This window comes from Mitosporidium daphniae (genome assembly GCF_000760515.2).
Source record: "Mitosporidium daphniae strain UGP3 chromosome Unknown contig-3, whole genome shotgun sequence".
In the NCBI taxonomy this organism is placed as follows: Eukaryota; Fungi; Microsporidia; genus Mitosporidium; species Mitosporidium daphniae.
The window spans coordinates 24,680-46,562 of NW_013546400.1; the positions used below are offsets into that span (position 1 = coordinate 24,680).

The following is a 21,883-nucleotide window of genomic DNA, read 5'->3' on the forward strand; positions in this document are numbered from 1 at the left end:
ATATTTTACAACCGAATGTGTCAACAGCAAGATTCCAGGCTCTAACATAAAAACAACCAAATACCGATATTCATGATGCTCTCCCCCTCCGGATAGAAAAAGAGCCAATCGTAGAATATTGCCAATTTGGCCATCTTAATTGAGAAGGGTGACTAAATTTATAAGAAACTCAATCTCCTGCCTTTGCTAGTCTCAATAGCCATCCTAAAATCATCCATCGTGGGATAATATCAGAAGCTAGAACCGAATTTGAAGGGTGGATTACACAGCAAATGAATCGAATCAGGTCCGGAATAAGAATTTCTTTGATGGCTGAGCGAGATTCGTTGGTAAGATGCCATTCAGTGTACCATGTCTGATAGGTTCTTTGGGAGCCTATCTTAACATTTTCCAGCATAAAGACAATATTGGACTCCATCTCTGGAGAAAGTCGCATTGCCAGTAGCCTTTTTGATGGCGGCTTCAACCCGAAAGAATCGGGGCCATGGTTCTGCTTGATTATCGCCTGAAGATCATTCCAAAAGGGCGAAATCGCTGGATACGAAGAAATGCCCTCAAATGTGCGGATGAAATCGCGGCCAAGATCCTGAAATATTGCAGCCATGTGGCTTTCAAGTAAATGGCAAGTCAAGTTGATCGCCTGAGCTTGCACATAGCTGATCCCATCAAAAGCAAGGATAAGTCTGGAGACTATATAATAGACCGAAGATGCCACTGGATCAAGGGCTTTTTTATGGTGGAGCGATACGGAGAGAAGGTTTCCTACCAAATTGAAGTGCTGGTCTGCTGCCTTGGCACAATCCCACACCCCGATGTTTCTAAATAAATTCACTATAATTCCTTCCATAGAACTGGCTCCATGGTCGAGTAAAGCGCCCACCAGCCAAATCACCTGAAATGAATGCAAAAAAGTACCTTTGCTTGGATTTGTGGCAATAACTTGGCGAACCTAACATGAGATAAGACCTTTAAAAGGCCACTCACGAGCGAGAACCCATCCCTAACACTTGCGCATAGGGAGGAAAAATTCTACATTCAAAAAATATTGGCGTTTACAATCAAAGATTCGGAATCGTTTGGTGCAATCAACACTCCATACAGAAGGGCGGCTTGAAATTGCGAATGTCGCTCAGTGGAAAAAGAGCACTAATGTTGCAATGAGAAAAGATATCCACGAACCTGCTCAATTACAAATTGTTGCAAAACATGTTGGCCCTGCTGCAAAAGCGGGATGAGTTTGGAAAAAAATATCTTATTGGCTTCCACCTCAAATTCGTCTGACTCATCCAGCGGCGAATATCCATCAACATACAACAGCGAGATAAATCCAGCATTTTTAACAGGCGCCACAACCTGTGGTACCGGTGGCTCTGGATACATTTCCGGCTTAATAATATCCGGCTGCAACATATTACTGTGAATAAAATTAAAGTTTTCTGTTGGTGGGATATAATTAACTCCGGGAAACGATGTTGCAGCCGGAACAGGGAGGAACATTGGAGGCGAAAGTGGGTGTGCAATTGGACTATGGTACGCATCGGCAACCTGCATTGCATATGGGTATGGCATTGTTGGAACATGCTGTGCAAGATAATGCGCATGTGAATGCTTCTGTCGATGGCGGTGATGATCGTCATTGTCGTTATTATTTTCGCTACCAGGTCGCTTTGGCATGGCAAAAAAAATGCAAACTTGAGGAACTTTACCATGTGCTAGGGTTGCTGCTTTAGGGTTGATGTGGTTTTGTCTGAACCCTTCAATAGTAAAACCTAACACAATTCAGGTCCGATTGCATACTGGGTCCCACCCGGCACACCCACACCTGGCGTCAAATATGCAATTGATAACAGCAGTAACCTACATTTGCACATTTGAGTATAACATTTAAGAAGTACAGCTAAATTTTATTAAAATTCTGCACACAGGTGTCATGAATCCCAAAAAGTTCGCCATAAAGATGCTCTCTTTAGGAAGCTTGCATCAATTCTCTCTACGCATGGAAATTGCTTCAATGGCTGGCAAATCGCCTGGGAATTATCTGCTACGCCTTGGAATCTTTTCGGTCCAGCTCCCCCGCTAACGGCCTTTTTAAGCTCCGGAGTGAAGACATCTCTTAGAATCCCCTCTTTTGCCGGGGAATTCAAGGTGTGATGTTTGCAATTAATCGGCATTCTTGGTTTTAGTTCCCGGTTGCGGTAGTGGCCATGATGTTGCCCTGTTTTCTGGAATGGGATGGCGTTCCTATGGCCTTGACATTAGTCCATCTGCAATTAACCATGCTTGGGAATTGGTATTTTTTGCCTGCTTTCCTAGCATTCTCATGTGGGTCCATTAATTTCCTTTGAAGTTGGAGATTTTTTTCGGCACCAGAATGAATATGACCTAATATTTGATTATACGTAGCTCTTCCGTTGCAATCATTTTAGTTTCCTCTGTGCTTTGGATCCACAGCAGCGAAATTTATGGGCAGACAAGATGCTATCCTTGCTTCTTGCAAAAAAAGGCCAGCTTCTGACTTTAATGTTCCCTCTTTATGATGCCCCATCAGAAGAGAAGGAAGGACCTCCATTTCCATTGACTGAAGCCATGTAGCGGTTGCTGAAACTAATTCTTACAGCTATATGGACCTTCTTGCAGTGCGCGGATTTCAGGTTGTATATCAAGAGAATGATGTACCCAGCGCTAATGGGCGACAAGGCCTTGAGAAGCTTGCTCTTTGGTCCCTTTAGAATATGCAACCTTCGCTCTGAACCGGAACATATTGATGAGTAAAAAATTGAAGACATAAGTAATCAGAAATCAATTTACGCGCAGTACTGTCGATTTACAAATATTCCGCGATGTAACTTGACTTTTAGTCGTTGCATCGCTTGTTAATATTCGAAGACCCAATCCGTCCTCTTTTTCAATGATGCATTTTGTCTGCTTCGAAAGTTAGAATTTTGTGCTTTGACCATGCCTCTGATATCCAGCCGCATGTGCTGTATATTTTCTGAAGAGAAATCGAAATGGTCAAATGTATCAACCTTTTCAATGAATTTATTGCAGGCAGTTTTGGTTTTTGCTGCACAGCAATATATTACATGCTGGCGTGAAAATGTCCTTTTTTCCTTGCATCAGCCCTCTTTTGGGAGTGATGAGAAAAGGAACCTTTCATATTGTGGATCTATCAACTAATTGGCACGCACAATAATATGGCTGGATATGCACTCAAAATAAAGAAACAAGCCCCGGTACGGGACTCTTCTCGCCAATCGGGAAATGACCGTAACTTTCGTATCAAGCAGCCCCGATAGTCTATTGTTCCCTTTTTAGAGTTGAAAACAAGCTCACCAGTCTATTTTGATGTATTGAAATTAATTCTGTGAAACTCTCCTAAATAGTCGCCTGCAAGCACTCAGTTGCATCTTTGCTATCCAATAATACCAATTCTGGACGCGAGAAACACGAGGGCGGATCCTGCCATAAAAAGAAGGGCCCGCTTTGGGTACTCGTTAATTGCAAACGGCTGAGGCTCCACCATAGGAGCCCTGACTTCCGCGACGGTGGGTTGAAACTCTCTCAATGATCGAGATCCTGCTGCTTCTGCAAGGATCCCATCAAGCCTGTCCAACTTTTCCATCACCGCAACAGCAAAAGCTTCCTGCTGGCTTTCTAAAACACTAGGAACAACATGGCGAGAGTCCTCTTTGATTGAGCGAATGAGGGCAGCACGCCGCTTTGGTTCCAATATCATCTGCATGTAAAGGAAAATGACAATATTTAGTGCCATCAATGAAAAGGTGCCTGCAGTTGAAAGCGCACGGATCTTATCAGACCACGTCTGCTCACCTTGGTAACGCTCCTTCATTGCCTGTACCAGAAGCGCATGCGTTGCATCGACTGTGCGAGAAGCACACTCAGCGGCCAATTTTGCATCCTTTTCAAAGGAATCTGCTCGGATTTCGTCCTTGTAAAGTGACGTAAATATGGAAATCTCCGTTTCTGACCACGTTGCCTTCCTAGCTAATAGTGACTGAAGCTCGCGTTGCAGCATGGCGCGAGAGTCGACGGCAGTTTGATAGCGTCGCTGTGCTTCCTTGAATGCATCATTAGAGATGTCATATGCTTTTGAGGCTTCATCAACTGCTATCTTTAGTTGCAGAATGGAATCGTATCCTGTTTTCTTATCAATAAACTGCCTAAAGTTGGTTTCATTAATGAAGCTTTGTCGCAGCCGGGTGATAGATTCTGGGATTTCTATTGAACGGATCGCAGAAAGCGAATGCTGTGCTGTTAACAAAAACGGAGTAAAAATTGCAAACAGAGGGCCGGACGTCGAACGAAAAGACCCAAAATTTGAAGCAATCAATTCAAGATTTTGGGGGTTCCTTACGGCAGTGGCTATGCGTGCTGCTGGGGCAAGCAAATGCCGCCGCATCAACGCAAGGAGTTGTTCCATGCCTGCCGTATAGAAGCTGCTGCAAATATTTAAATTTTTCGCTTCCGACTAATCAAGTTTTTAGTTCTAAATTTGGTCCTAAATTCCAAACTAACTGCCGCAACGTATCAACATGATGCGTGCGCAACATAAAGAATTTTTGACTCTCTTGAGAAGATTCAAAAGAATATGCGCAGTTAGTTTGAAGCAATGATTGCCATTGTGTGTGTGTACTCTGTTAGAGGGACATTTTTTGTAGTTTATAAAATCGAGAATTTATTGCAATGAAATTCCCGACCCCTCGCGTGCTGCCGAACCTTGTAGAAAACTATGGCGTATACGAGCCTTCAGGTCCGTTCTAGCCACCAAAATTTCATAGAAGATTCATATTTACTTCTTGACGCCATAGAGGCGCTGTACTCGACACCGACATCTCATATCCCCGTACTTGCCTTGGAAATTGGAACCGGAAGCGGGATCATCTCTGCATTTGTTAAAGGGATCCTCAAAGGAAACAGTAAATGTTGCACTTTAATGGGTAGCTTTTGTTCTGGGGATCGATATCCATTTAAAGGCAATCGAGGCTTCGCATCATTGTGCGCTTTTGAATCGCTGCCAGATTAATTTGGTCAATGCCGATGCGCTTACATGTGGTTTTCGGCAAGCTTCGCTCTTTGATTTGATTGTTTGCAATCCGCCATATGTCCCCACTACGGAGGAGGAGCTTTTAGATGCCGTTGGATTGGAGAAATCGTGGGCAGGCGGCCCCACATCTGGCACCAACTCGATGATTTCATATTTGCTGTCGCAAGGTGTTCTTGAGGTACTTCCGCATTTAATCGGTAGTCGATGCTCTCACCGATCGGCGGAACTTTTCTGCTTTTGGTGGAATCTGCCAATCGACCTATGGATCTAATTGCTCGGTTTTTGAATTGCCATTCTCCAGAGCATTGGTGTATTGATGTACATTTTCGTGCTTATTTGTAGACTCTTCTTCGGCGAAAGGCCGGAATCGAAGAACTTTTTGTGCTCCGCTTTATAAGGCGATCTTAACCTCCGCCTGACGACGTATCCAATAACACCCAATGGTCTGCATCTGATCGCTGTGTTTGCTGCTCCGATTTATTCTAAATAAACCTGTTTCGTTTTGAACAGATGCTGTTGGACGAATCGTCCCAAATGGAACATATGGACGCGCCGGTGATTTCCAAAAATGCCACCGAGTTTCTCATCGGCGAGGATGTATCTCCGATCGCGAGGATCCTGAAGGTCCGCCTCCTTAATATGCACCCATATTAGTTTGATGGCCTCCGCAGAGGTGACCTCTGTCCGTCCGCCGAGGCAGATGCTAAGCTTGGGTGAGGCGTGTAAGACCGGAAAATTTGACACGCCTGTACGTTTCTTTTTGATTGGCGCAGCCTTCTTTTTAGATGTGATGCTGCCATGTATGCCTGTACTCCGCTTTGGTCGTTTCGTTGCCATACGTTCTTCACGGGCCAGTTGCAATGCTAGCTGGTGATCGCTCTGTTCTTGCAGGATTTCAAGCGATTCGGAATTGACATCCATTCTCTTGCGCAATTCAGATCTGATCTCCTCAATGATAAGCATCCGCATCTGTGGCGAGATAAGCTCTGGGCGCCCAGGAAACTCCTTTTCGAGCGAAATACGGGTCTCCTTCAGCGTGGTTGTCTGTGGATCGCTATGCATTACCAGCTCTAAAGTGAAATGGAGACTTACCTGCAATTTTCTGTTTGATCTCCACTGGCAACCCCGTTGTCTGTGCATCTGAACCCAACGGGGGGCACTTCATCAAATTAAATTCAAGGCCAATTTCAACTTTATGTATTAGGACGATGGTCCATTACGAGGACTACTCTGACGATTGCGATGACGACTACGCCGACAGTTTCTCGGACGGGGACGAATATGACGTCTCATTTTCCGCAAAGGTCAAAAAGCAACCTATCCACAGTGCTACAAACAATCCCAAAAGCAAGGATCAATCAAAGGATGTTAAGCAGCCCATGCAGCAAAAGAAGAATCACCAACGGGCCGCAAAGCCTGCATCGGGAAGTATCAAGCCAGCACCCACATGGATCTCTCTTGCTGGGCATGTGGATTCTGGAAAGTCTACATTGACTGCGCGGATTCTGCGATTGGCTGATTCACCTGACGTAACACCGGAAGAGCAAAGACATGGGATCACCATGGAGCTCATGATGAAAAGGATGGAAGGCTTTGTTTTCATTGATGCTCCCGGACATTCTGATCTTCTTGAAGTGACCAGTAAAGCTGCCTCACTCGCATCCATCATTATTGTTGTGATCGATCCGACTCCTGGTGAATTCGAGCGCGGCCTTGGGGCCCAGACCGAAGAGCATCTTCGTGCCATTTCAATTCTTGCGCCTTTACCTCTGCATTTGGTTTTTGCCATCAACAAGATGGACAAAGTAAGTTTGGTTCTAATTTCTAGCTCAGTTGGGATATGCTACGTTTCCACACCGTCGCCGAGATTCTCTCGTCACTGGTCGAGCAAATCTGGAGGGAATCCGTATTCTCCACACCACCAGCCACCATACAATGTGTTCCTCTCTCCGCTATCACCGGCGATAATGTCTTTGATTTGGATATTTCTAACTTGAGCATCGCCGATGGAAACGGCGCTACTGCAAATACAAACGATCATTTTCTTACGCTTTGGGAGGCAATTAGCAAGACTTCTCGTGCACAATCACAAACAGAGACTCCCAAAAGCATTGGCAGTGCTTTTTTACTCTCTGTTCTTCATACAACATCGGCAGCCGGATCCAATTCATTTGTACTTGAGGGCCGCGTGGCCCATGGTACCATTGCACTGGCGTCTGCCGGCTGCATGAGTGTTCGGATTTATCCAGGTGCACACCTTGCCAAGCTGTCCAAGCTTGCCCTTGCAGATAACGAAGTGCATTCTCCCTTGCCAGCGACTGTGCGGAGCACATCTCCGACCAAATCGAGCATCTCATCTGCAAAATACATCGAAACGGGAGAATTTGTGTCATTTTCACTTGATGCCGATCCTTCACTAGTAGCCACAAGTACTTCTCTGATAGTTTCGCAATCGTTCCAATGGCCGGTCCGTGAAGAGCGCATTTTCGATGGAAAAATTTCGCTCCTGCCCCTCAAAAAGCACGCCGATTTTATTGTAGTGCCTGGGTCAACGTTTATTGCCCTCATTTCGTCGATTGCAGGCATGAGATCAATGCCTTGTGAAATTATGGCAATCAATCCGACTGCCCCTTCTTTGCGTGCACCGAGGTTTCTCCGCCCAGGTGCGAGAGGCTGCGTACGCCTGCGGTTTGATTTTGCCATCCTGTGTGCACCACCGTTCCCGCAAATCAAATTCTTGCTCTTGCATCACGGCAAGTCCGTAGCGACCGGCGTAGCGGATGCCCCTGTAAGTACAGCCTGATAAATGTAATCTTTATTACAAATGTTGAGATCCAAAAGTACATTGAGCATAGAAACACAAAGCGCCGCGCTTTGGTGTAGGTCAAATGCAAAGCTGGTCCACTCCAGTTGGGGCTATAGTTGATGCACCGTAGGTTTCGCCCAACCCCTTCATCGTAACCCTTAAATTATGTTTATCAAAGCCATTTGGAGCACTTCATTTTTGTGCAATTTTAAATTTGTCAAATAAGGGCAGTGCGGTATGACTCACCACCCGCACATCAGGAGGTTTGTTGAGCACTTTTCCGCAACATCAAGGACATGAGCCAAGATTTTGTCTGAACGTTAACTTTGCACGCGCGCCGGAGTTAGACACGTATAGTGGACACCAATCATTTATTAAAATACAAAGGGGTCACTCAGAGGCGTCATTAATACCCTCTGCACTGATAGCAAAAAGCGCTTCCGACTCTGGAAGGCAGGGCGAGTCGTATATCTTACAGATGCGCGTCTCACCCCGTCCCTTGCGTAAATACAAGCGTGTGGTCGATGCGTGGGCCATGATATTGCCGCCAATCGGCTTTTTTGGATCTGCATTGAACATCGCACTTGCGCCATCAACCTGAGCAACAACTTGGTTCGTTATGACGACGGCGATCCCAAACTAACGCATTAAAAAAAGTTGCAAAGGCGGAATGTGAAAAATAAAACACGCAAAATTGATGCATGCAAAAACGCATTAAGGGCAGACAAATGCATCGATTTTCGCCAAATACCTCGTCGGCAAGCCGCAAAAGATTTCGAAGAAACCTGGCCAGATGCATTTGGCGAGCAGAGAGCTCTCCGCGTCCAGAGTAATCGGTTCGATACAGCGACGTTGCCGAATCCACAATAAGCAAGGCATATCTATCAATTGCACGACAAAAAAGCCAACCTTGACTCGGACATCATAGCAGATGCTTGTATTAGAAGTGCAGATTGGTGATCAGAGTTATAGGCTCTTGCGACGGCAACGTTTTCCAGCACGCGATCGCCCTTCAATCCATATCTATGGGCTTAGCGATCCAATAGCTTGCCTTTCGGCAACTGCCAGCAGGCGTTCAGGCCTGAATGTGCCCTCCGTATCGATGTACAGGCACTTGCCATCAGCACCACCTTGATCCACCGATAGCTAGCTGTTATGTGCATGTCTGCTACCTGACAAGTGACTGCAAGTGTATGGCATATTTGTGTCTTTCCTGTTCTAAATTCTCCGAAAATCTCGGTGATCGATCCGGTTTCAAGACCGCCTCCTAGGAGCTTATCAAGCTCAGAGGACCCGGTTGTGACTGTGATGATTTCAGACCGCCGTTGGTGGTACTCTGTTGCCGTGGAAAACCCCATCGGAACAAGCTTTGCGGCTATGGGGGAAGTTAGCGTGGTCGTGATGGTGTACCTTCTTGAAGAAACTTGTCTGCCTTTGCCTCTGAAATTCCTTTGACAGTCAAAAGTTGCTTTTTGGGCGTATAGGCCACCGATTCGATCGTATAATAGCCGGCGTCGACCAATTTCTTCACATCAGATGCAGATATGCCAAATTCCTATGTTCACTATAAGGACACTTGATCGGTACCTCCAGCTTCTGGATGGGCATGGGCCCATCCTCGCCCACAACATCTTCCTCATCCATACCTACTTCTTCATACGCAACGTCCGGCATTATTAAAAATGGAGATAAAATTAATTATAAATTTTGCAAATTATTTAATGGATCTTTAAATGGGCAGTTCATAAATACGCACAATATGCTTGTTAATGTGCTCCTTGTGAAGTACATATGACCCGGCAGGAAGTACACGGAGTCTATCAACAATGGCTTTTAAAACGGCAAGCCCGCCAGCCAGGGTAACATTTGCCGTGTGTGTGGCAAAATCTTCTGGATTCCATTGCGAAATACCGACAATATCATAGCGGTTCTTGTCCTTGCCAGGCGTGCGAGTAATAAATCCAACCTTGATATAGTCGGTGTCGGCAAGCAGCGCTTGAAGAGCCCACTTGGCCAGCTTGGAGCCGTTATTTTTCATCTCATGCCCAAGAACGGCCCCCTTTTGTGAGTCCAGACGAGAAAACAAGCCGCCCGATGATGAGCCGCTTCCAGACCCGGATGTGTTTCCAGACAAAGGATAGTATTCGTTCAAAGCAAAGAGCGAGACGGTCGCCTCAGAATCTTGGATCTTCACCACACCATCGACCGTTGATCTGCAAACGAGGAACAGATTATCTCCGAGTGGAAATCGGCGATACCTAACCGCACCAAGATCGGTTGAATTGTCGGACATGTCCTCGTCCATCGCTCCTGGGGATGCGATCGGGTGTGCCTCCTTCTTCAGAACCTGATCTCTAAAGGACTCATTAATCAGAAACGCCTCTTCAAATCTGACCCTCCGCTCCTCAGGATGAAGAGTGGCATCCGAGCTTGTTTCGTTGACCGAATAAAGACTACTGGCCAGAACGGCTGGATTTCGGGCGTCGAAAATGATCCGACCACGGCTATCCACTCGTGCAACAAGATCCCAAGGATAAAAAGAGCGAGGTGAAATCATGAGCAGTGCAAGAATGGCATCGGTTGCAAAAACATGCCCGGTGTCCGAGTCAGACATCTAATGTAAATGTACACATGCTGCTTACATGAAGGAGGACGGGGTCAAGAGATGTCGTGCTCAGTGAATGAATTTTTGGAATTTTCGGGGGATCATCAAAAAGATTTGAACGGCGCTGAGCGGGAATTTGTAATGACTTTGATGTCTTGCTCGATAGTTTGTTATATGATTTGTCAAAGGAACGCACATTTCCATCTTCCTGCAGAGTTTCTCCGAGGCCCTTTAGCGAGTCGCCCCCCAGTAAGGTGGTGGTGGCTGCGGCCGTTGCTGTGTACACGCTGGAGGGCAGAAGCTTTACAAGCGGGGAAAGGTCGATTTCGCAAATGAGGCTCCAGTTTGTGGACGGGTTAAGCGTCACCATTGACATGGCTGAGTGATGCCCATCAAATCCGCCACTCGCCCCATATCCGGCCGAAGACAAATGCTTATTGAGCTCTTTCCAATTTGAAGATGACGACCCGGTGGGTACGGGCGACGTTATTCCTGCCTTCCCGCCCGCCTTGTATCCGGAAGAGTTCATACGAGACGCGGAGCTTCCGTGCGTCTTGCGAGACGTTATAACGGTAAAACCTGACGGAGATTTTAAAGAAGAAGCTGCTAAAAATCAATAAAACACAAGGGCATACACTCAGCGCTACTTGTCAAAATAGGGGTGGCCGGCTTTTTGGGGAAAACAACCTTCAATGCCGGTTGTACAGGCAATTGGCTGTGATGCGAATGATGAAAATGATGCGTATATTCAGAAAGCCAATCTGCAATTTTTAATGTGGCATTTTCAATCGCTGCATTTGTGAGCACCGACATAGGTGGGAGAGTGGGAGAGGACCCTTTCATCTCATGCATGTTGCTCATTATTAGGTTTAAAATATAAACCAACGCAAAATTAATTAATTAATTAATTAATTAACTAATTTTAATCACCACCAATGCTACTCGTTTCAAGCTCCGGATGCATGCAGGGCAGCTCTAAATTTAAGGTCCGAGAAATTTGCCGCAGAAATTTCTGCTATCGGCGATACCTCGGCGCGATAGCCAACAAATAATTGGTCTTGCTTGACAACTTGCGTTGTATAAAATGTCTCTTCTTTATGTCTTTTATTGGCATGCTTAGGGGTTGGCAGCTAGGGCGGCAATTTTTTCGTAATAGCGACTCATGAATTCAAAAAAGGCAAACTGCGTTGGCTGGATGCCGTACGTATACACAAAGCGCGATGCAAGGTATGATCCGAAGATTGCCCGCAAGTATTCCATTGGAATCCGCTCCATGAGTTTGTCTAGACCGACAAGATCTAGTAGCAGTTTCGGCATTGCCTCTGAAAGCACATGACGACGTAGGGCGGAGTTTTCCCACAATGACGTATGTCTCAATTCCTCATTGAGCTTCACAATGGCAAACGAAATTTCGTCAGACAGCATCGAGCGCGAGATTCCCGTTCGCTTATTTTCTCTCCAAATCGCCTCGAACTCAAGTTGCGCATTCTTCTCAATGACAGCATGCACCGCTGCCACATACGCCTGGTAAAAGGAAGGCAGGGATCCGTCTTTACCCATCTGCATGTGCTCCGAAAATTCAGCATCCGTCATCGAAAGCGCCGCCAGGACTTCCAGAGACGATGAAGTTACGCCGCCCTTGTTCGCCGAAGCGTCTTTGAAAATGATGACTCCTGCACGCTCAAGAGCAAGACGCGCCTCTTGGGTAAAAAAGAGATTTGCACCCTCGACCACATATTTCCACTTGGGAGAACGACCATCCTCACCAGCTCCGGTCAAGATGGACGTAACATTGGAGGCATCCACGGACTCTGGGCGTCCTCCACACGGCACGAAAAGGTCGCAAGCTGCGTATTCGCTCAAGTGGAATTCGTTTCTGAAACGCAAGCCGTCCTCCACAATGTGACCGTCTGGTAAGCGCACGTCTTTATCTTCGATGAGGATCCGGGCTCCGCGAGGACCCAGTTTTTTATCATCAAAGCAAGTAACCATTTGCCGTCCATTTGCCAATCGCAGTAGCTCGCTGCGATTGAGACCATCCGGGTCGAAGATCACTCCAGAGCCGTCCACCACGGCCAGCGTACGATCGTTAGAGATTTTGATTTCATTTGACCCAAGGTCGCCATCTGGCCCACCTGTTTGTATTTTTTGAATCGATTCTTCGCGCAATCCGAGCTTACGATATATGCCCAAAACATATTGGTGCACCGAGCGTGTCGTCATTCCATACAGATCGTGAGGAATGCCGCCGAGACTCTGAGACTTACCGGTGGTAAATGCTTTCCAAAAGGATGCGCCCCGCTTTTGAGCGTGCTGAGAGGCCCAGTCCATGTACTCGGCACTGCCCTCGTCAGGGCCCAAGAAGAGGATTTCCTCTGCACCAAGGTGATCTACGATGCGTTCGTTTGTGGGGCCGCATTTGCCCGGATTGATGACCAAGTCGAGCAGTGAATCGACATACTTTTGGAAAGCTACCACTGATTTTTCCTGCTGATCGACATTGAGCAAAATGGTGCCCTTGGAACCACCTTCTGGGATGTCTTTGTTTTTGCGCTGCTGCGTTGCTGCCAGCCAATAATTCTCGTCAAAGAGCGAGCGGAAATTGATGCTATACGCCTCGCTGTTTCTGCTTCTGATGATTCGAATGCCTCCCCGAGCGATGTCTCTGAAACGGAGATGGAAGCCTTTGAATTCGGAGCCAATCACTAGGAAAAGACCGAAAGGGCGGATCGGATACTCACCCTGGGGCACAAATGCCGGATCCAGACGAAATGAGAGCGCCACTTTTGTTTGCAGATAAAAGTTTGTCTTGAGCACGTGGCGATTAAATGTGAGCAAGCTCTCAAAAACCTACACATAAAATGGAATAAACAAAGTCGTAGCAAAATCGTAACGACGATCGCCAAAATCAAACAATCGCGTTAAAAATAAGAATGAGAGAGAGATAAAGAGAAAGAGGTACATAACAGCAGATGAGGGGAAATACATACGCCCCAAACAAAAAGACCTCCATCAAGGAACGATGGAAACAACACATCAAAAGTGGATGAACAAATTTAAATTGTAAGCGGCACAATACATACCATATACTCGTGGTTATTAACGACTGTTCTGCGAATCAACTCAATGATTTCATCCTCGTTGAGCACATGGTTCATATGCAGGCGCTGGAACGAAAGTGAAGGCTGTAATGAATTTTCTGAGCAAGAGCCAATATAATGCGCCATTGCAAAATTTACATACAGTGCGCGGATGAGCACAGGATAGCGCTTGATGATATCAAGCACATACTCTCTGGTAAAAGTGTCCTGGCGCAATCGCTTTTTTAGCCTGGCAAGGACATCCAGGTGCACTGGATTGTTCTGGTCAACAATGGATGCCAGACTGACAAACTCAGACCCAAGTCTGTTGAGAAAGTGTCCCGCAAACACAAAACCCACATAGCCGTAAATGGCCTCCTGCACAGAAAGCTTTGCCTCTTGAAACAGACTTTGCAGCGGCGTAGTGGGGAGGCAATATATGAGCGAAGTTTCTTTCATTATCTGCAGAATAGACAGCTCAATCGGCGGTGGCGGTGGATGAGATCCGTCCAGGTGATGGTTCGAGCCAGAGTCCATCAGCGGATTGAGATAGAGCGTAATGATGGTGACTCCATTTGCAAATTGCTCGACATACTTGCGAGAAGAGAACAGTCCATAATAGTGGTAAAGATCTGAAAGTGCCGAAAAGAGGTTAAGCGTAGTTTGCTGGCGGTAGCCGATAACCAAGCGCTTTTGGCGGATGCCTTCAATTTCAAACATCTCAATGACAGGCCCAGTGCGCGTGAGCACGTTGAGCATAACTTTTTGGTAAAGGTCGAGGGTTTTTTCGGTCGCTCTCGACAGAAATGTGATGTCAGAGACCTTTTTGATGTCGGTTTCCGTTTCAGAAACATCGGGGTCAACCCATTGGCACCTCGAAACAAAGTAGCATCGTAATTGTGTAGTGGAGGAGTAGGAAACGGTGCCTAAAGAGCGATAGGACTCCAATCGATACGAGCATCTGCGTGACGAGATGTTGAGATATCGCGTGTCAATTCTTTTTTCATATTGAGGGCCAACAACCGTAGACACTCCCGGTTTCGATGTGTGGATGTAGACGGCGCGATCGTTGTCATCCGACTCGCGCTTTAAATTGATGTCAACCATTGAAGGGTGCTGGTGCTGGTGCTGATTGTTGTGATGGTGCTCCGAGGGAATTCCGCTAGGCGAAGAGGAGGCGTACCCTTCCTTGTCCTCGTCTCGGATGTAGGCGTTAATTTTGGCACCATATAGAGCCATAACGTGCTTTGCGATCACTTCGACGCTCTCCAGCGCGAAATACTGATCGTCAATGCCGAGATTGGAGTATAACCAAGCAACCTCATTTTCGATCAGAGATTCTGGAATAAAGCCTTTCTCTTTGATGTAGTTGGCAACTTTGATCATTTGGTCGGCTTTGCCTTCAAAAATATTCTCCACATATCCACTCTCGTTTTTGAGCATCGTGGGAACAGGAGAGATTGTCCTTAGCGTGTCATTTGACGTCTTCGTCAGCTCTAGGACTGTCATGGCAGTGTATTTCGGTGGAAAACTACTATGGTAAGCTTTGCACTGATGTACCGATACAAAAGCCTAATCTAGTGATGCGAAGATAAAAATTGGTATATTCATGCAAAATCTGTGAAATGTGTATTTAGTCATGCTTGCAATTAGTAAATGATAAGAATTGACACAACTCTCTGCAGATTGCGCGTAGCTGATGCAAACGATGATTAGCATTTGATTGCCTAAAGTAGGGCTATAAAGTTCGGGTTTAAATTGTCGAATTTAAATCGTAAAGTTTAATTGCAAAATGCGAATGCCCATGCCGATGGATTTTTAATTTTTTTTCGTGCCCTTCATAATGAACGTAACCGAGCAAGTCGAAAAATCTTTCCAGAAGCAGGATGCTGTCTCCATGAATTCAAAGCGCATCATCCTTCGCAACGGCGTCATCAAACGCTACTACAAAGATATTGGCCTTGGCTTCAAAACCCCCAAAGAGGCAATAGAGGGCACATACATTGACAAGAAGTGTCCATTCACCGGAAACGTCTCCATCCGCGGCCGCATCCTTACCGGAACCGTCAAGTCTACAAAGATGAAGCGTACCATTATTGTTCGCCGAGAGTATTTGCATTATGTTTCCAAGTACAATCGCTACGAAAAGCGCCATACCAATCTAGCTGCGCATTGCTCGCCGTGCTTTATTGGAATCCAGCCTGGTGATGTTGTGACTGTCGGAGAATGCCGTCCCCTCTCCAAAACCGTCCGCTTCAATGTGCTCAAGGTCCAGAGGAAGGATAACAAGTCTGCCACTGCCACTTCGGGAAAGCAGTTTTCCAAGTTCTAGTTTATAAGCGTTCGTTGTCATTAGTAAAGTTGATTTATCATGACCTTTGCACGCTAGTATTTGTTAACGTTTCGCATTTGAGCGCCTTTGTGGGATACACGCATCGATTGCACCTTGATGATGTGGCTCTTGATGCCCGTGGAAATCCCACCCGCAATGAGCGGTATTAATTAGGGCCCGGATTTTATTGTAAATTACAATGCCTGCAGCCCCTCTCAACGTGGCATTGGTGGACCGGTTTTTCGAGGCAAGAAGGGAACTCGCGTCCATTTATATATCCCCTTCGTTGATCCGAAAATCGGAGGCCATCATTCTGTCCGCTGGTAAGGTTGGCACATCTTCTAACCCTGCCATAGGCCTGGCCGGTCTATGTGTCGGTTCATACTGTGGACTTCTCATGGCATCTAAAGGAAGGCTTTCTTCGCTGCTATATGCTACAAGTAGATGCAGCAATTTCTTTCAATAGCGTTTGGCACGATTGGACTCACGTTTGGAGCAGGCCTCGGTGTTCAAGGTGCATTTTCCATTCTCAACGCGAAACGGCCACACTTCATGCAAGCCTTTGAAAGGTATCAGCTCCTGAGAAGAAAAATTCTGCTCCACGGCCGAGAAGAGTCTCTCTTGACTTCCGGTAAGTTTTTGCTCCAAACCACCGTTAGACCTGACCATTTCGACGCACTCAAAAGACGGATCCATTGAAAATGAAGTGGTTAAAATCGAGGCCTATCCTGCAACCGAAGAAGCCGAGCAAAGGTTAAAAGGTACGTGGCCCATGTAAAAGTTACTCCCATCACAGAGCTCTTTGCCAGACGGTAAATTTTAGGGTTATAGCCCGATTTAATAAATCCGATTTTATGTAATATGGGCCTCTCTACCTTCCACGACTCCACGTGCATGGCATGCGGAGTGAACCCCGCTGAGGACTACGACCTTTACGAGGAATATGCAGGCTTTTCTGTCTGCTTCAAATGCAAGCAAGCAAGCCCAGAACTGTACAAACGCATTTCAAAAGGAACGCTCCAAAAGGTACCCCGTTCAATTTAACCGCTAGGATTACCTTCTGGGAGACCATGATATCATGCTATTTGATTTAAAGTTTGTTGAAAAGCCCAATCCAAAGGGGTCCAACTATGCGCGGATGAAGTTATTCCTTCGCTGTGAGGCGCAAGCAGCTGCCATCAAGAAATACGGCTCGCTTGCTGAGTTGGAAGAAGAGAAACATCGTCGAAAAAACGCTGTGCTCCAGAAAAGAGAATCTGTTTATGAGAAACGGCTTCGAGAGCTGAAGCGGGCAAGCCTTGGCACGGAGGCGATACAGCTAAAGTCTCTCGTCCGGAAGCATGTCCATCAGTTCAAAGATGCCGAAGAAACCCATGACGTGCTCGATGACGACAAAAAACTCGCAGGAGCCCAAAACCATACCCCCTTACTAGACGGCAATAATCTCCAGGTCAAAAGATGTACCATCTGTGGGCTGCAAATTAGCCTTGAATCGTTTTAAATTTAAATTTTACTTTGTTAACAAAAGCGGGCCAATCGAAGAACGATAAATTTTATTAATTGGCCAATTGAAAGCCGACCGGATATGTGACATGTGATTTTGAGCGACCAATGAAAATAAGACATTGAGTCACAGCAATGATCGTATCCGGTTTCTTTTTATCTCGCTTTAGAAGCTCAGTACTTATTATTGCGCTTCTTGTTTCATTACTTCCTTGCCCTACGATAATTTTCTTACATCCGTAACCAAACCTACTTCCAATACTTTCCACACGAAATACATATACTACTCCGCGTCATTCGCTACCGCTCTCCATCGATTCGGACAACCAGAAGGCCGCTCATATCACCATGCCGATGAATGGAGGTAAGAAAGGCACGACATTTGAGGATTTTTCGTTATCACAAGAGGAAGCTTTCTCTCGTGAAAACGGACACATGAAGACCCTTCTACCATCCTCTACAAATAACAATAGAAATGCACCATACCACCACTTTCCCCATTTACAACAGACTCCTCACCATTCTGGATATACGGCGTTACAACATCCGCACATTTCTCAGCAAATGGGACAGCACCGTTACCCTAACCCTCCAGTCCACTCTCCGCAGCAACATCAGCTGATACCGGGATTTGTACCCCCTAACACAAGCCCGCCATGTAATGGAGGCGGATTTTACTTAGAAAATGAAAAGATCTCAACATCGTCCGATTATCCATCTCCCACTCACCAAGTAGGCGTTCGGTACCCGGAGGCCACTCATGGAGCATCGCAAATGCAGCCTCAAATGACACTTTCCAATTACCGAGAAGGATATCCCAGCTCTTTTGTTTATCGCAATCCGCAACCTCCTCCTCCTCCTCCTGAATCTGTACATCAAGCCCCCGAAAGTCTTTTCCGGTCCATGCACATGCCTCCTCATATTTCCCCGAATCAACATATGTTTATGATCACAAAGAGAGATGAGATCACCGCTTCAGTCTCAATGAAGCTAAAAAAGAAGCGCGAGAGCCACAATGCTGTTGAAAGGAGAAGACGTGATAATATCAATGAGCGGATCCAGTTTCTTTCCTCAATCGTCCCTGAATGCAAAAGGAGACAAGAACGCTCATCAATCGTGACAGGAATGGATTCCAAACGCTCCCAAATTCTCGTGCCCAATATGAAACTTAACAAGTCGTTCATTTTGCAAAAGGCAACAGAATACATCGAAGCGATGACAATGTACATTGAAAGGCAGTCCGTGTTGTTGAAGGAAGTTATTCCATCGTATGTTGGCGGCATTGAAGAGCTCAATGCTTCTGTCGTTGAAGAAGGAAACAACTTTATCTTTTCCCTAGAAAATTTGCCATCAGACTTCCAAGGACTACAGGAAGAAGAAGAAGAAGAAGAAGAAGAATCAAAGCAAGAGGCCACCCAACGGAGAGCCCCAGAAGAAGCCATTCTTCAAAAGAAGCTTCAAGCTGAGTTTCGAGATCAGACATGACAGCCTCCAAACAGGCCTGTCTGCATACGCCCCGAATTAAGATTAATAAATTGCTGCTTTATAAATTGGGGTTTAAATATTTGCGAGAGAAATTCCATTTCCGGGTCTCCTCCATTGGCCAAGCCTTTGCTCATACCCACCGCACAAAAATTAATCATTATGATCAAGTTACCTGGGGACTGCGATGCGTATCAAAAAACAATGATCCGCCCTGCTGCTCAAATCAGATATTTATGCTTCTCTTGTTTCACTTGAAGGTACAGCGATCACCGCTAAACGGAAATATCATCCAATTGATCAGCATGATAAATTGAGCGTAGCTTGGGTGAAAAATTAACGCTCAAGCATTTTGATAACTTTCAAACGGCCGGTGACGCATCAAGTCCCGGCTATTTGGCTAGAACAAAGGGTTAGGCAAGATTTTGCCCAAGCTTTCGCTTTGACATCATATTTCTGGAATCGAAGACACTTTATTGGCTCAAAAAAGTGTAAGCGCCTACAAATGACGAATGGATTTTATCGCAAAGATTCAAACACACACGTTAGGAAAAGTTTGGTGCAAATGGAGGTAACAGCTAACGAAATGTAAAAAACGTCCTTTCGAACTAAATAAAAAAGTCAACACGAGAATGTTATATTGTGATAGGGATTTATTGTCCAAGATTTTATGTGCATCACAGGAATAGATGAAGAAGCATCACAAGCGCAATAAAAATGACGGCAGCAATAATCAAATACACGGGCTCTCTAAATCGATGAATGTTAACACAATGGGATACACTTGCGGACCGGGTGTTTCGGACTGGTAAAACTTATTGAGCGTAGATCCGGAGTGTGAAGATATCTTTGGCGAGCTTGCAGATGATTGTCGTTTTCTACATGTAAGGATTATATGGGAAGCTCACATGAGGACGGAGGAAGACATTATGATTGAGATCAGTAATTCCAAAAAATTTAAATTTGTAAAATTTATGGTGATTATTGGGGAAGGACATTAAATTTTCATGGTCTGCGAGCCTCCAATTGCGCTGATGGTTGGAGCTGCACGGGCTGCCTCCAAATATACGGAACTTATCCGAACCTCAAAAGATGAATCGCTAAAAAGAGCCTCCTTAAAAACAGACTGCTCTCCAGTGACAGGTTCTGCACCCAGCCTTACCATCTAGCCGCTGATATTGGCGCGCAGGCGATCATTATCTCTCACCTTCGCCAGTTCCCCGATGCATCGATACTTGCAGAAGAGGACTGCAGCTCTTTGGAAAACCGCTCGGCACAGTTTATCGAAACAGTGTCTCAAATACTTTGTCCCTTCATATTACAACAAACGGATGGGAAAAGTGACAATCAACAAGCTGCCATGGGTGCCGATGGGCAAAAGATGGATCTGTTCCAGGTAAGACCGTGTCTAGATTACTTGAAGTTGCTTGAATATAAGGGTAACGGTGCCCATTATTACTGGGCCATCGACCCTGTTGATGGAACCAAGGGATTCATTCGAGGAAATCAATATGCCATCTGCATTGCCTTGCTTTCGAGCCTTGACAATAAAGTGATTGCCTCTGCCATGGCATGTCCAAATCTGCGTGCATATTCTGCCCAGGGGTACTCATATCCATTATCATCGTTAATAGCCCCTCTGTTGGCACACTTTTCTTCGCTGCTGCCGACAAGGGCTCATATGAGATTTCATTTGATCATTATGATGAGCTGTTAAAGGCATCTTCGTCGTTGGAAGTTTCAAGTTCTCGGTTATTTTCTGCCGCGCGACGGCTCGTTGTTTGTGCAAAATCCACCAAGAATAGGAATATCACCATTTGTCGATCCGTTGAAGCAATGCATTCTCCTCCGGCGCTGATAGAAGCGTATGTGAAGGAGCGCGTGGATCCTTCTCTCAAAACAGAGTATCTTGAACTTGATTCACAATGCAAGTATGCCCTCGTTGCCAGGGGGGATGCCGACGCCTATGTCCGCATTTCTGATTCTCGGGCAAAAATTTGGGTATCATTAGTGGTGAGATAGCTTTCAATTTAGGATCATGCTTCCGGATCTTTACTTGTCGTAGAAGCAGGCGGAATGGTCTCCATGGCATCCAATCTTTGCATGGAAATCACGTTTTCCAACTGCCCAGAGATGCCATTTAATGATGGCATTGTGGCCCACTGCAAGGGAACATTCTCCAAATTGAGTGTCACTCTTTATGGTGTGTAAATTCTTGGCAAAATTTGCCCTTCAATAAACAACACAAAAGTGATAAGAACGAGAGAAGCTGTCAATTGCCCCGGTCGATTTTTTTCCGAAATAAGAAGGCCCTTTAGACGCCTCGGCTTGATACATGTTGATGGCAATTGTGCAGAAATACTATATCAGCTTCTTACATTGTTGAGCCCACGTGTGGATGGAAAGTTGGCGGTAATGGGATTCCTGTGGCACTTTAAAGCTTGGAAACACCCGAAATTTGCTCTCCAGGAATCTCTAAAAGCCTCAATGTGGCACCAAAATCTCTGTTTGGGGAAAGAACAGTCAGAAGGATATTTGATTGACAGTCAAATGCCATTAGTGTCCCTCGAATCTCGCTCTTCTCGCTAGATTTCAACAGCACAACAACCTCTGACCCGAGGTAAGAAAAGATTTCGTCACACGAGAAAATTGGCTGCTCATGCATGCAAGTGGATGGCTGTAAAAATGGCGTGCACTTGTACGCCACGGGATGCTTCCGGTACCCCACACATGTGGGCTCCACGTAGCAATTGCAATGGCCGTTCATCATAAAATTTACATTTGGTGCAGATTTCTAACCCTAACTCCGGTGCAATTTAATGCACATCTAAAGGATTGTTAAGCCCCCGAGTAATTTTATTTCGCTTCATAAATTTAATTAAATTGCTGCGCGGTTTTCATTGTTGTCTAAAATACTTTAAAAAGCTACCACAACCCTTCATCATAAGAGGACACCACAACAGTAACAAAATAGATGGTTGGCGATAAAATTGATCGCAATTACATTTAG

The 21,883-nt window shown here is 45.7% G+C and overlaps 17 protein-coding genes across 17 annotated transcripts; 10 read left to right on the forward strand and 7 right to left on the reverse strand.

Annotated features, from left to right (window-relative positions):
• Positions 1–169: 169 nt before the first annotated feature.
• Positions 170–1,871, reverse strand: DI09_3p120 (uncharacterized protein; the record flags this gene model as incomplete). Its single annotated transcript, XM_013382223.1, has 4 exons — positions 170–949; positions 1,180–1,747; positions 1,798–1,822; positions 1,862–1,871. 4 exons carry the CDS (start codon positions 1,869–1,871, stop codon positions 170–172), a joined length of 1,383 nt encoding a protein of 460 aa, XP_013237677.1.
• On the forward strand, positions 1,835–2,151 carry DI09_3p130 (uncharacterized protein; the record flags this gene model as incomplete). The annotated part of the gene is made up of 2 exons (XM_013382224.1): positions 1,835–1,875; positions 1,926–2,151. 2 exons carry the CDS (start codon positions 1,835–1,837, stop codon positions 2,149–2,151), a joined length of 267 nt encoding a protein of 88 aa, XP_013237678.1.
• Positions 2,152–2,227: 76 nt separating this feature from the next.
• Positions 2,228–2,592, forward strand: DI09_3p140 (uncharacterized protein; the record flags this gene model as incomplete). Its single annotated transcript, XM_013382225.1, has 2 exons — positions 2,228–2,290; positions 2,404–2,592. 2 exons carry the CDS (start codon positions 2,228–2,230, stop codon positions 2,590–2,592), a joined length of 252 nt encoding a protein of 83 aa, XP_013237679.1.
• An 820-nt stretch (positions 2,593–3,412) lies between these two features.
• Positions 3,413–4,197, reverse strand: DI09_3p150 (uncharacterized protein; the record flags this gene model as incomplete). Its single annotated transcript, XM_013382226.1, has 2 exons — positions 3,413–4,158; positions 4,179–4,197. 2 exons carry the CDS (start codon positions 4,195–4,197, stop codon positions 3,413–3,415), a joined length of 765 nt encoding a protein of 254 aa, XP_013237680.1.
• Positions 4,198–4,750: 553 nt separating this feature from the next.
• On the forward strand, positions 4,751–5,407 carry DI09_3p160 (uncharacterized protein; the record flags this gene model as incomplete). Its single annotated transcript, XM_013382227.1, has 3 exons — positions 4,751–4,937; positions 4,963–5,243; positions 5,267–5,407. The coding sequence occupies 3 exons, from the start codon at positions 4,751–4,753 to the stop codon at positions 5,405–5,407; spliced, it is 609 nt and encodes a 202-aa protein (XP_013237681.1).
• A 135-nt stretch (positions 5,408–5,542) lies between these two features.
• Positions 5,543–6,127, reverse strand: DI09_3p170 (uncharacterized protein; the record flags this gene model as incomplete). Its single annotated transcript, XM_013382228.1, has 1 exon — positions 5,543–6,127. One exon carries the CDS (start codon positions 6,125–6,127, stop codon positions 5,543–5,545), a length of 585 nt encoding a protein of 194 aa, XP_013237682.1.
• A 146-nt stretch (positions 6,128–6,273) lies between these two features.
• DI09_3p180 (elongation factor Tu GTP binding domain-containing protein) lies at positions 6,274–8,001 on the forward strand (the record flags this gene model as incomplete). The annotated part of the gene is made up of 3 exons (XM_013382229.1): positions 6,274–6,843; positions 6,894–7,853; positions 7,921–8,001. 3 exons carry the CDS (start codon positions 6,274–6,276, stop codon positions 7,999–8,001), a joined length of 1,611 nt encoding a protein of 536 aa, XP_013237683.1.
• A 260-nt stretch (positions 8,002–8,261) lies between these two features.
• DI09_3p190 (uncharacterized protein) lies at positions 8,262–9,545 on the reverse strand (the record flags this gene model as incomplete). The annotated part of the gene is made up of 6 exons (XM_013382230.1): positions 8,262–8,510; positions 8,623–8,752; positions 8,793–8,894; positions 8,934–9,246; positions 9,282–9,426; positions 9,522–9,545. The coding sequence occupies 6 exons, from the start codon at positions 9,543–9,545 to the stop codon at positions 8,262–8,264; spliced, it is 963 nt and encodes a 320-aa protein (XP_013237684.1).
• A 55-nt stretch (positions 9,546–9,600) lies between these two features.
• On the reverse strand, positions 9,601–11,328 carry DI09_3p200 (subunit D of eukaryotic translation initiation factor 3; the record flags this gene model as incomplete). Its single annotated transcript, XM_013382231.1, has 3 exons — positions 9,601–10,485; positions 10,526–11,055; positions 11,112–11,328. 3 exons carry the CDS (start codon positions 11,326–11,328, stop codon positions 9,601–9,603), a joined length of 1,632 nt encoding a protein of 543 aa, XP_013237685.1.
• Positions 11,329–11,592: 264 nt separating this feature from the next.
• Positions 11,593–15,065, reverse strand: DI09_3p210 (uncharacterized protein; the record flags this gene model as incomplete). The annotated part of the gene is made up of 2 exons (XM_013382232.1): positions 11,593–13,326; positions 13,560–15,065. 2 exons carry the CDS (start codon positions 15,063–15,065, stop codon positions 11,593–11,595), a joined length of 3,240 nt encoding a protein of 1,079 aa, XP_013237686.1.
• A 334-nt stretch (positions 15,066–15,399) lies between these two features.
• On the forward strand, positions 15,400–15,888 carry DI09_3p220 (uncharacterized protein; the record flags this gene model as incomplete). Its single annotated transcript, XM_013382233.1, has 1 exon — positions 15,400–15,888. One exon carries the CDS (start codon positions 15,400–15,402, stop codon positions 15,886–15,888), a length of 489 nt encoding a protein of 162 aa, XP_013237687.1.
• Positions 15,889–16,087: 199 nt separating this feature from the next.
• Positions 16,088–16,666, forward strand: DI09_3p230 (uncharacterized protein; the record flags this gene model as incomplete). The annotated part of the gene is made up of 3 exons (XM_013382234.1): positions 16,088–16,328; positions 16,388–16,519; positions 16,575–16,666. 3 exons carry the CDS (start codon positions 16,088–16,090, stop codon positions 16,664–16,666), a joined length of 465 nt encoding a protein of 154 aa, XP_013237688.1.
• An 83-nt stretch (positions 16,667–16,749) lies between these two features.
• Positions 16,750–17,389, forward strand: DI09_3p240 (uncharacterized protein; the record flags this gene model as incomplete). The annotated part of the gene is made up of 2 exons (XM_013382235.1): positions 16,750–16,914; positions 16,985–17,389. The coding sequence occupies 2 exons, from the start codon at positions 16,750–16,752 to the stop codon at positions 17,387–17,389; spliced, it is 570 nt and encodes a 189-aa protein (XP_013237689.1).
• A 350-nt stretch (positions 17,390–17,739) lies between these two features.
• DI09_3p250 (uncharacterized protein) lies at positions 17,740–18,876 on the forward strand (the record flags this gene model as incomplete). Its single annotated transcript, XM_013382236.1, has 1 exon — positions 17,740–18,876. One exon carries the CDS (start codon positions 17,740–17,742, stop codon positions 18,874–18,876), a length of 1,137 nt encoding a protein of 378 aa, XP_013237690.1.
• A 502-nt stretch (positions 18,877–19,378) lies between these two features.
• DI09_3p260 (uncharacterized protein) lies at positions 19,379–19,874 on the forward strand (the record flags this gene model as incomplete). The annotated part of the gene is made up of 3 exons (XM_013382237.1): positions 19,379–19,444; positions 19,563–19,681; positions 19,763–19,874. 3 exons carry the CDS (start codon positions 19,379–19,381, stop codon positions 19,872–19,874), a joined length of 297 nt encoding a protein of 98 aa, XP_013237691.1.
• An 835-nt stretch (positions 19,875–20,709) lies between these two features.
• On the forward strand, positions 20,710–21,084 carry DI09_3p270 (uncharacterized protein; the record flags this gene model as incomplete). Its single annotated transcript, XM_013382238.1, has 2 exons — positions 20,710–20,874; positions 20,908–21,084. 2 exons carry the CDS (start codon positions 20,710–20,712, stop codon positions 21,082–21,084), a joined length of 342 nt encoding a protein of 113 aa, XP_013237692.1.
• Positions 21,085–21,307: 223 nt separating this feature from the next.
• DI09_3p280 (uncharacterized protein) lies at positions 21,308–21,640 on the reverse strand (the record flags this gene model as incomplete). The annotated part of the gene is made up of 1 exon (XM_013382239.1): positions 21,308–21,640. One exon carries the CDS (start codon positions 21,638–21,640, stop codon positions 21,308–21,310), a length of 333 nt encoding a protein of 110 aa, XP_013237693.1.
• Positions 21,641–21,883: the final 243 nt, after the last annotated feature.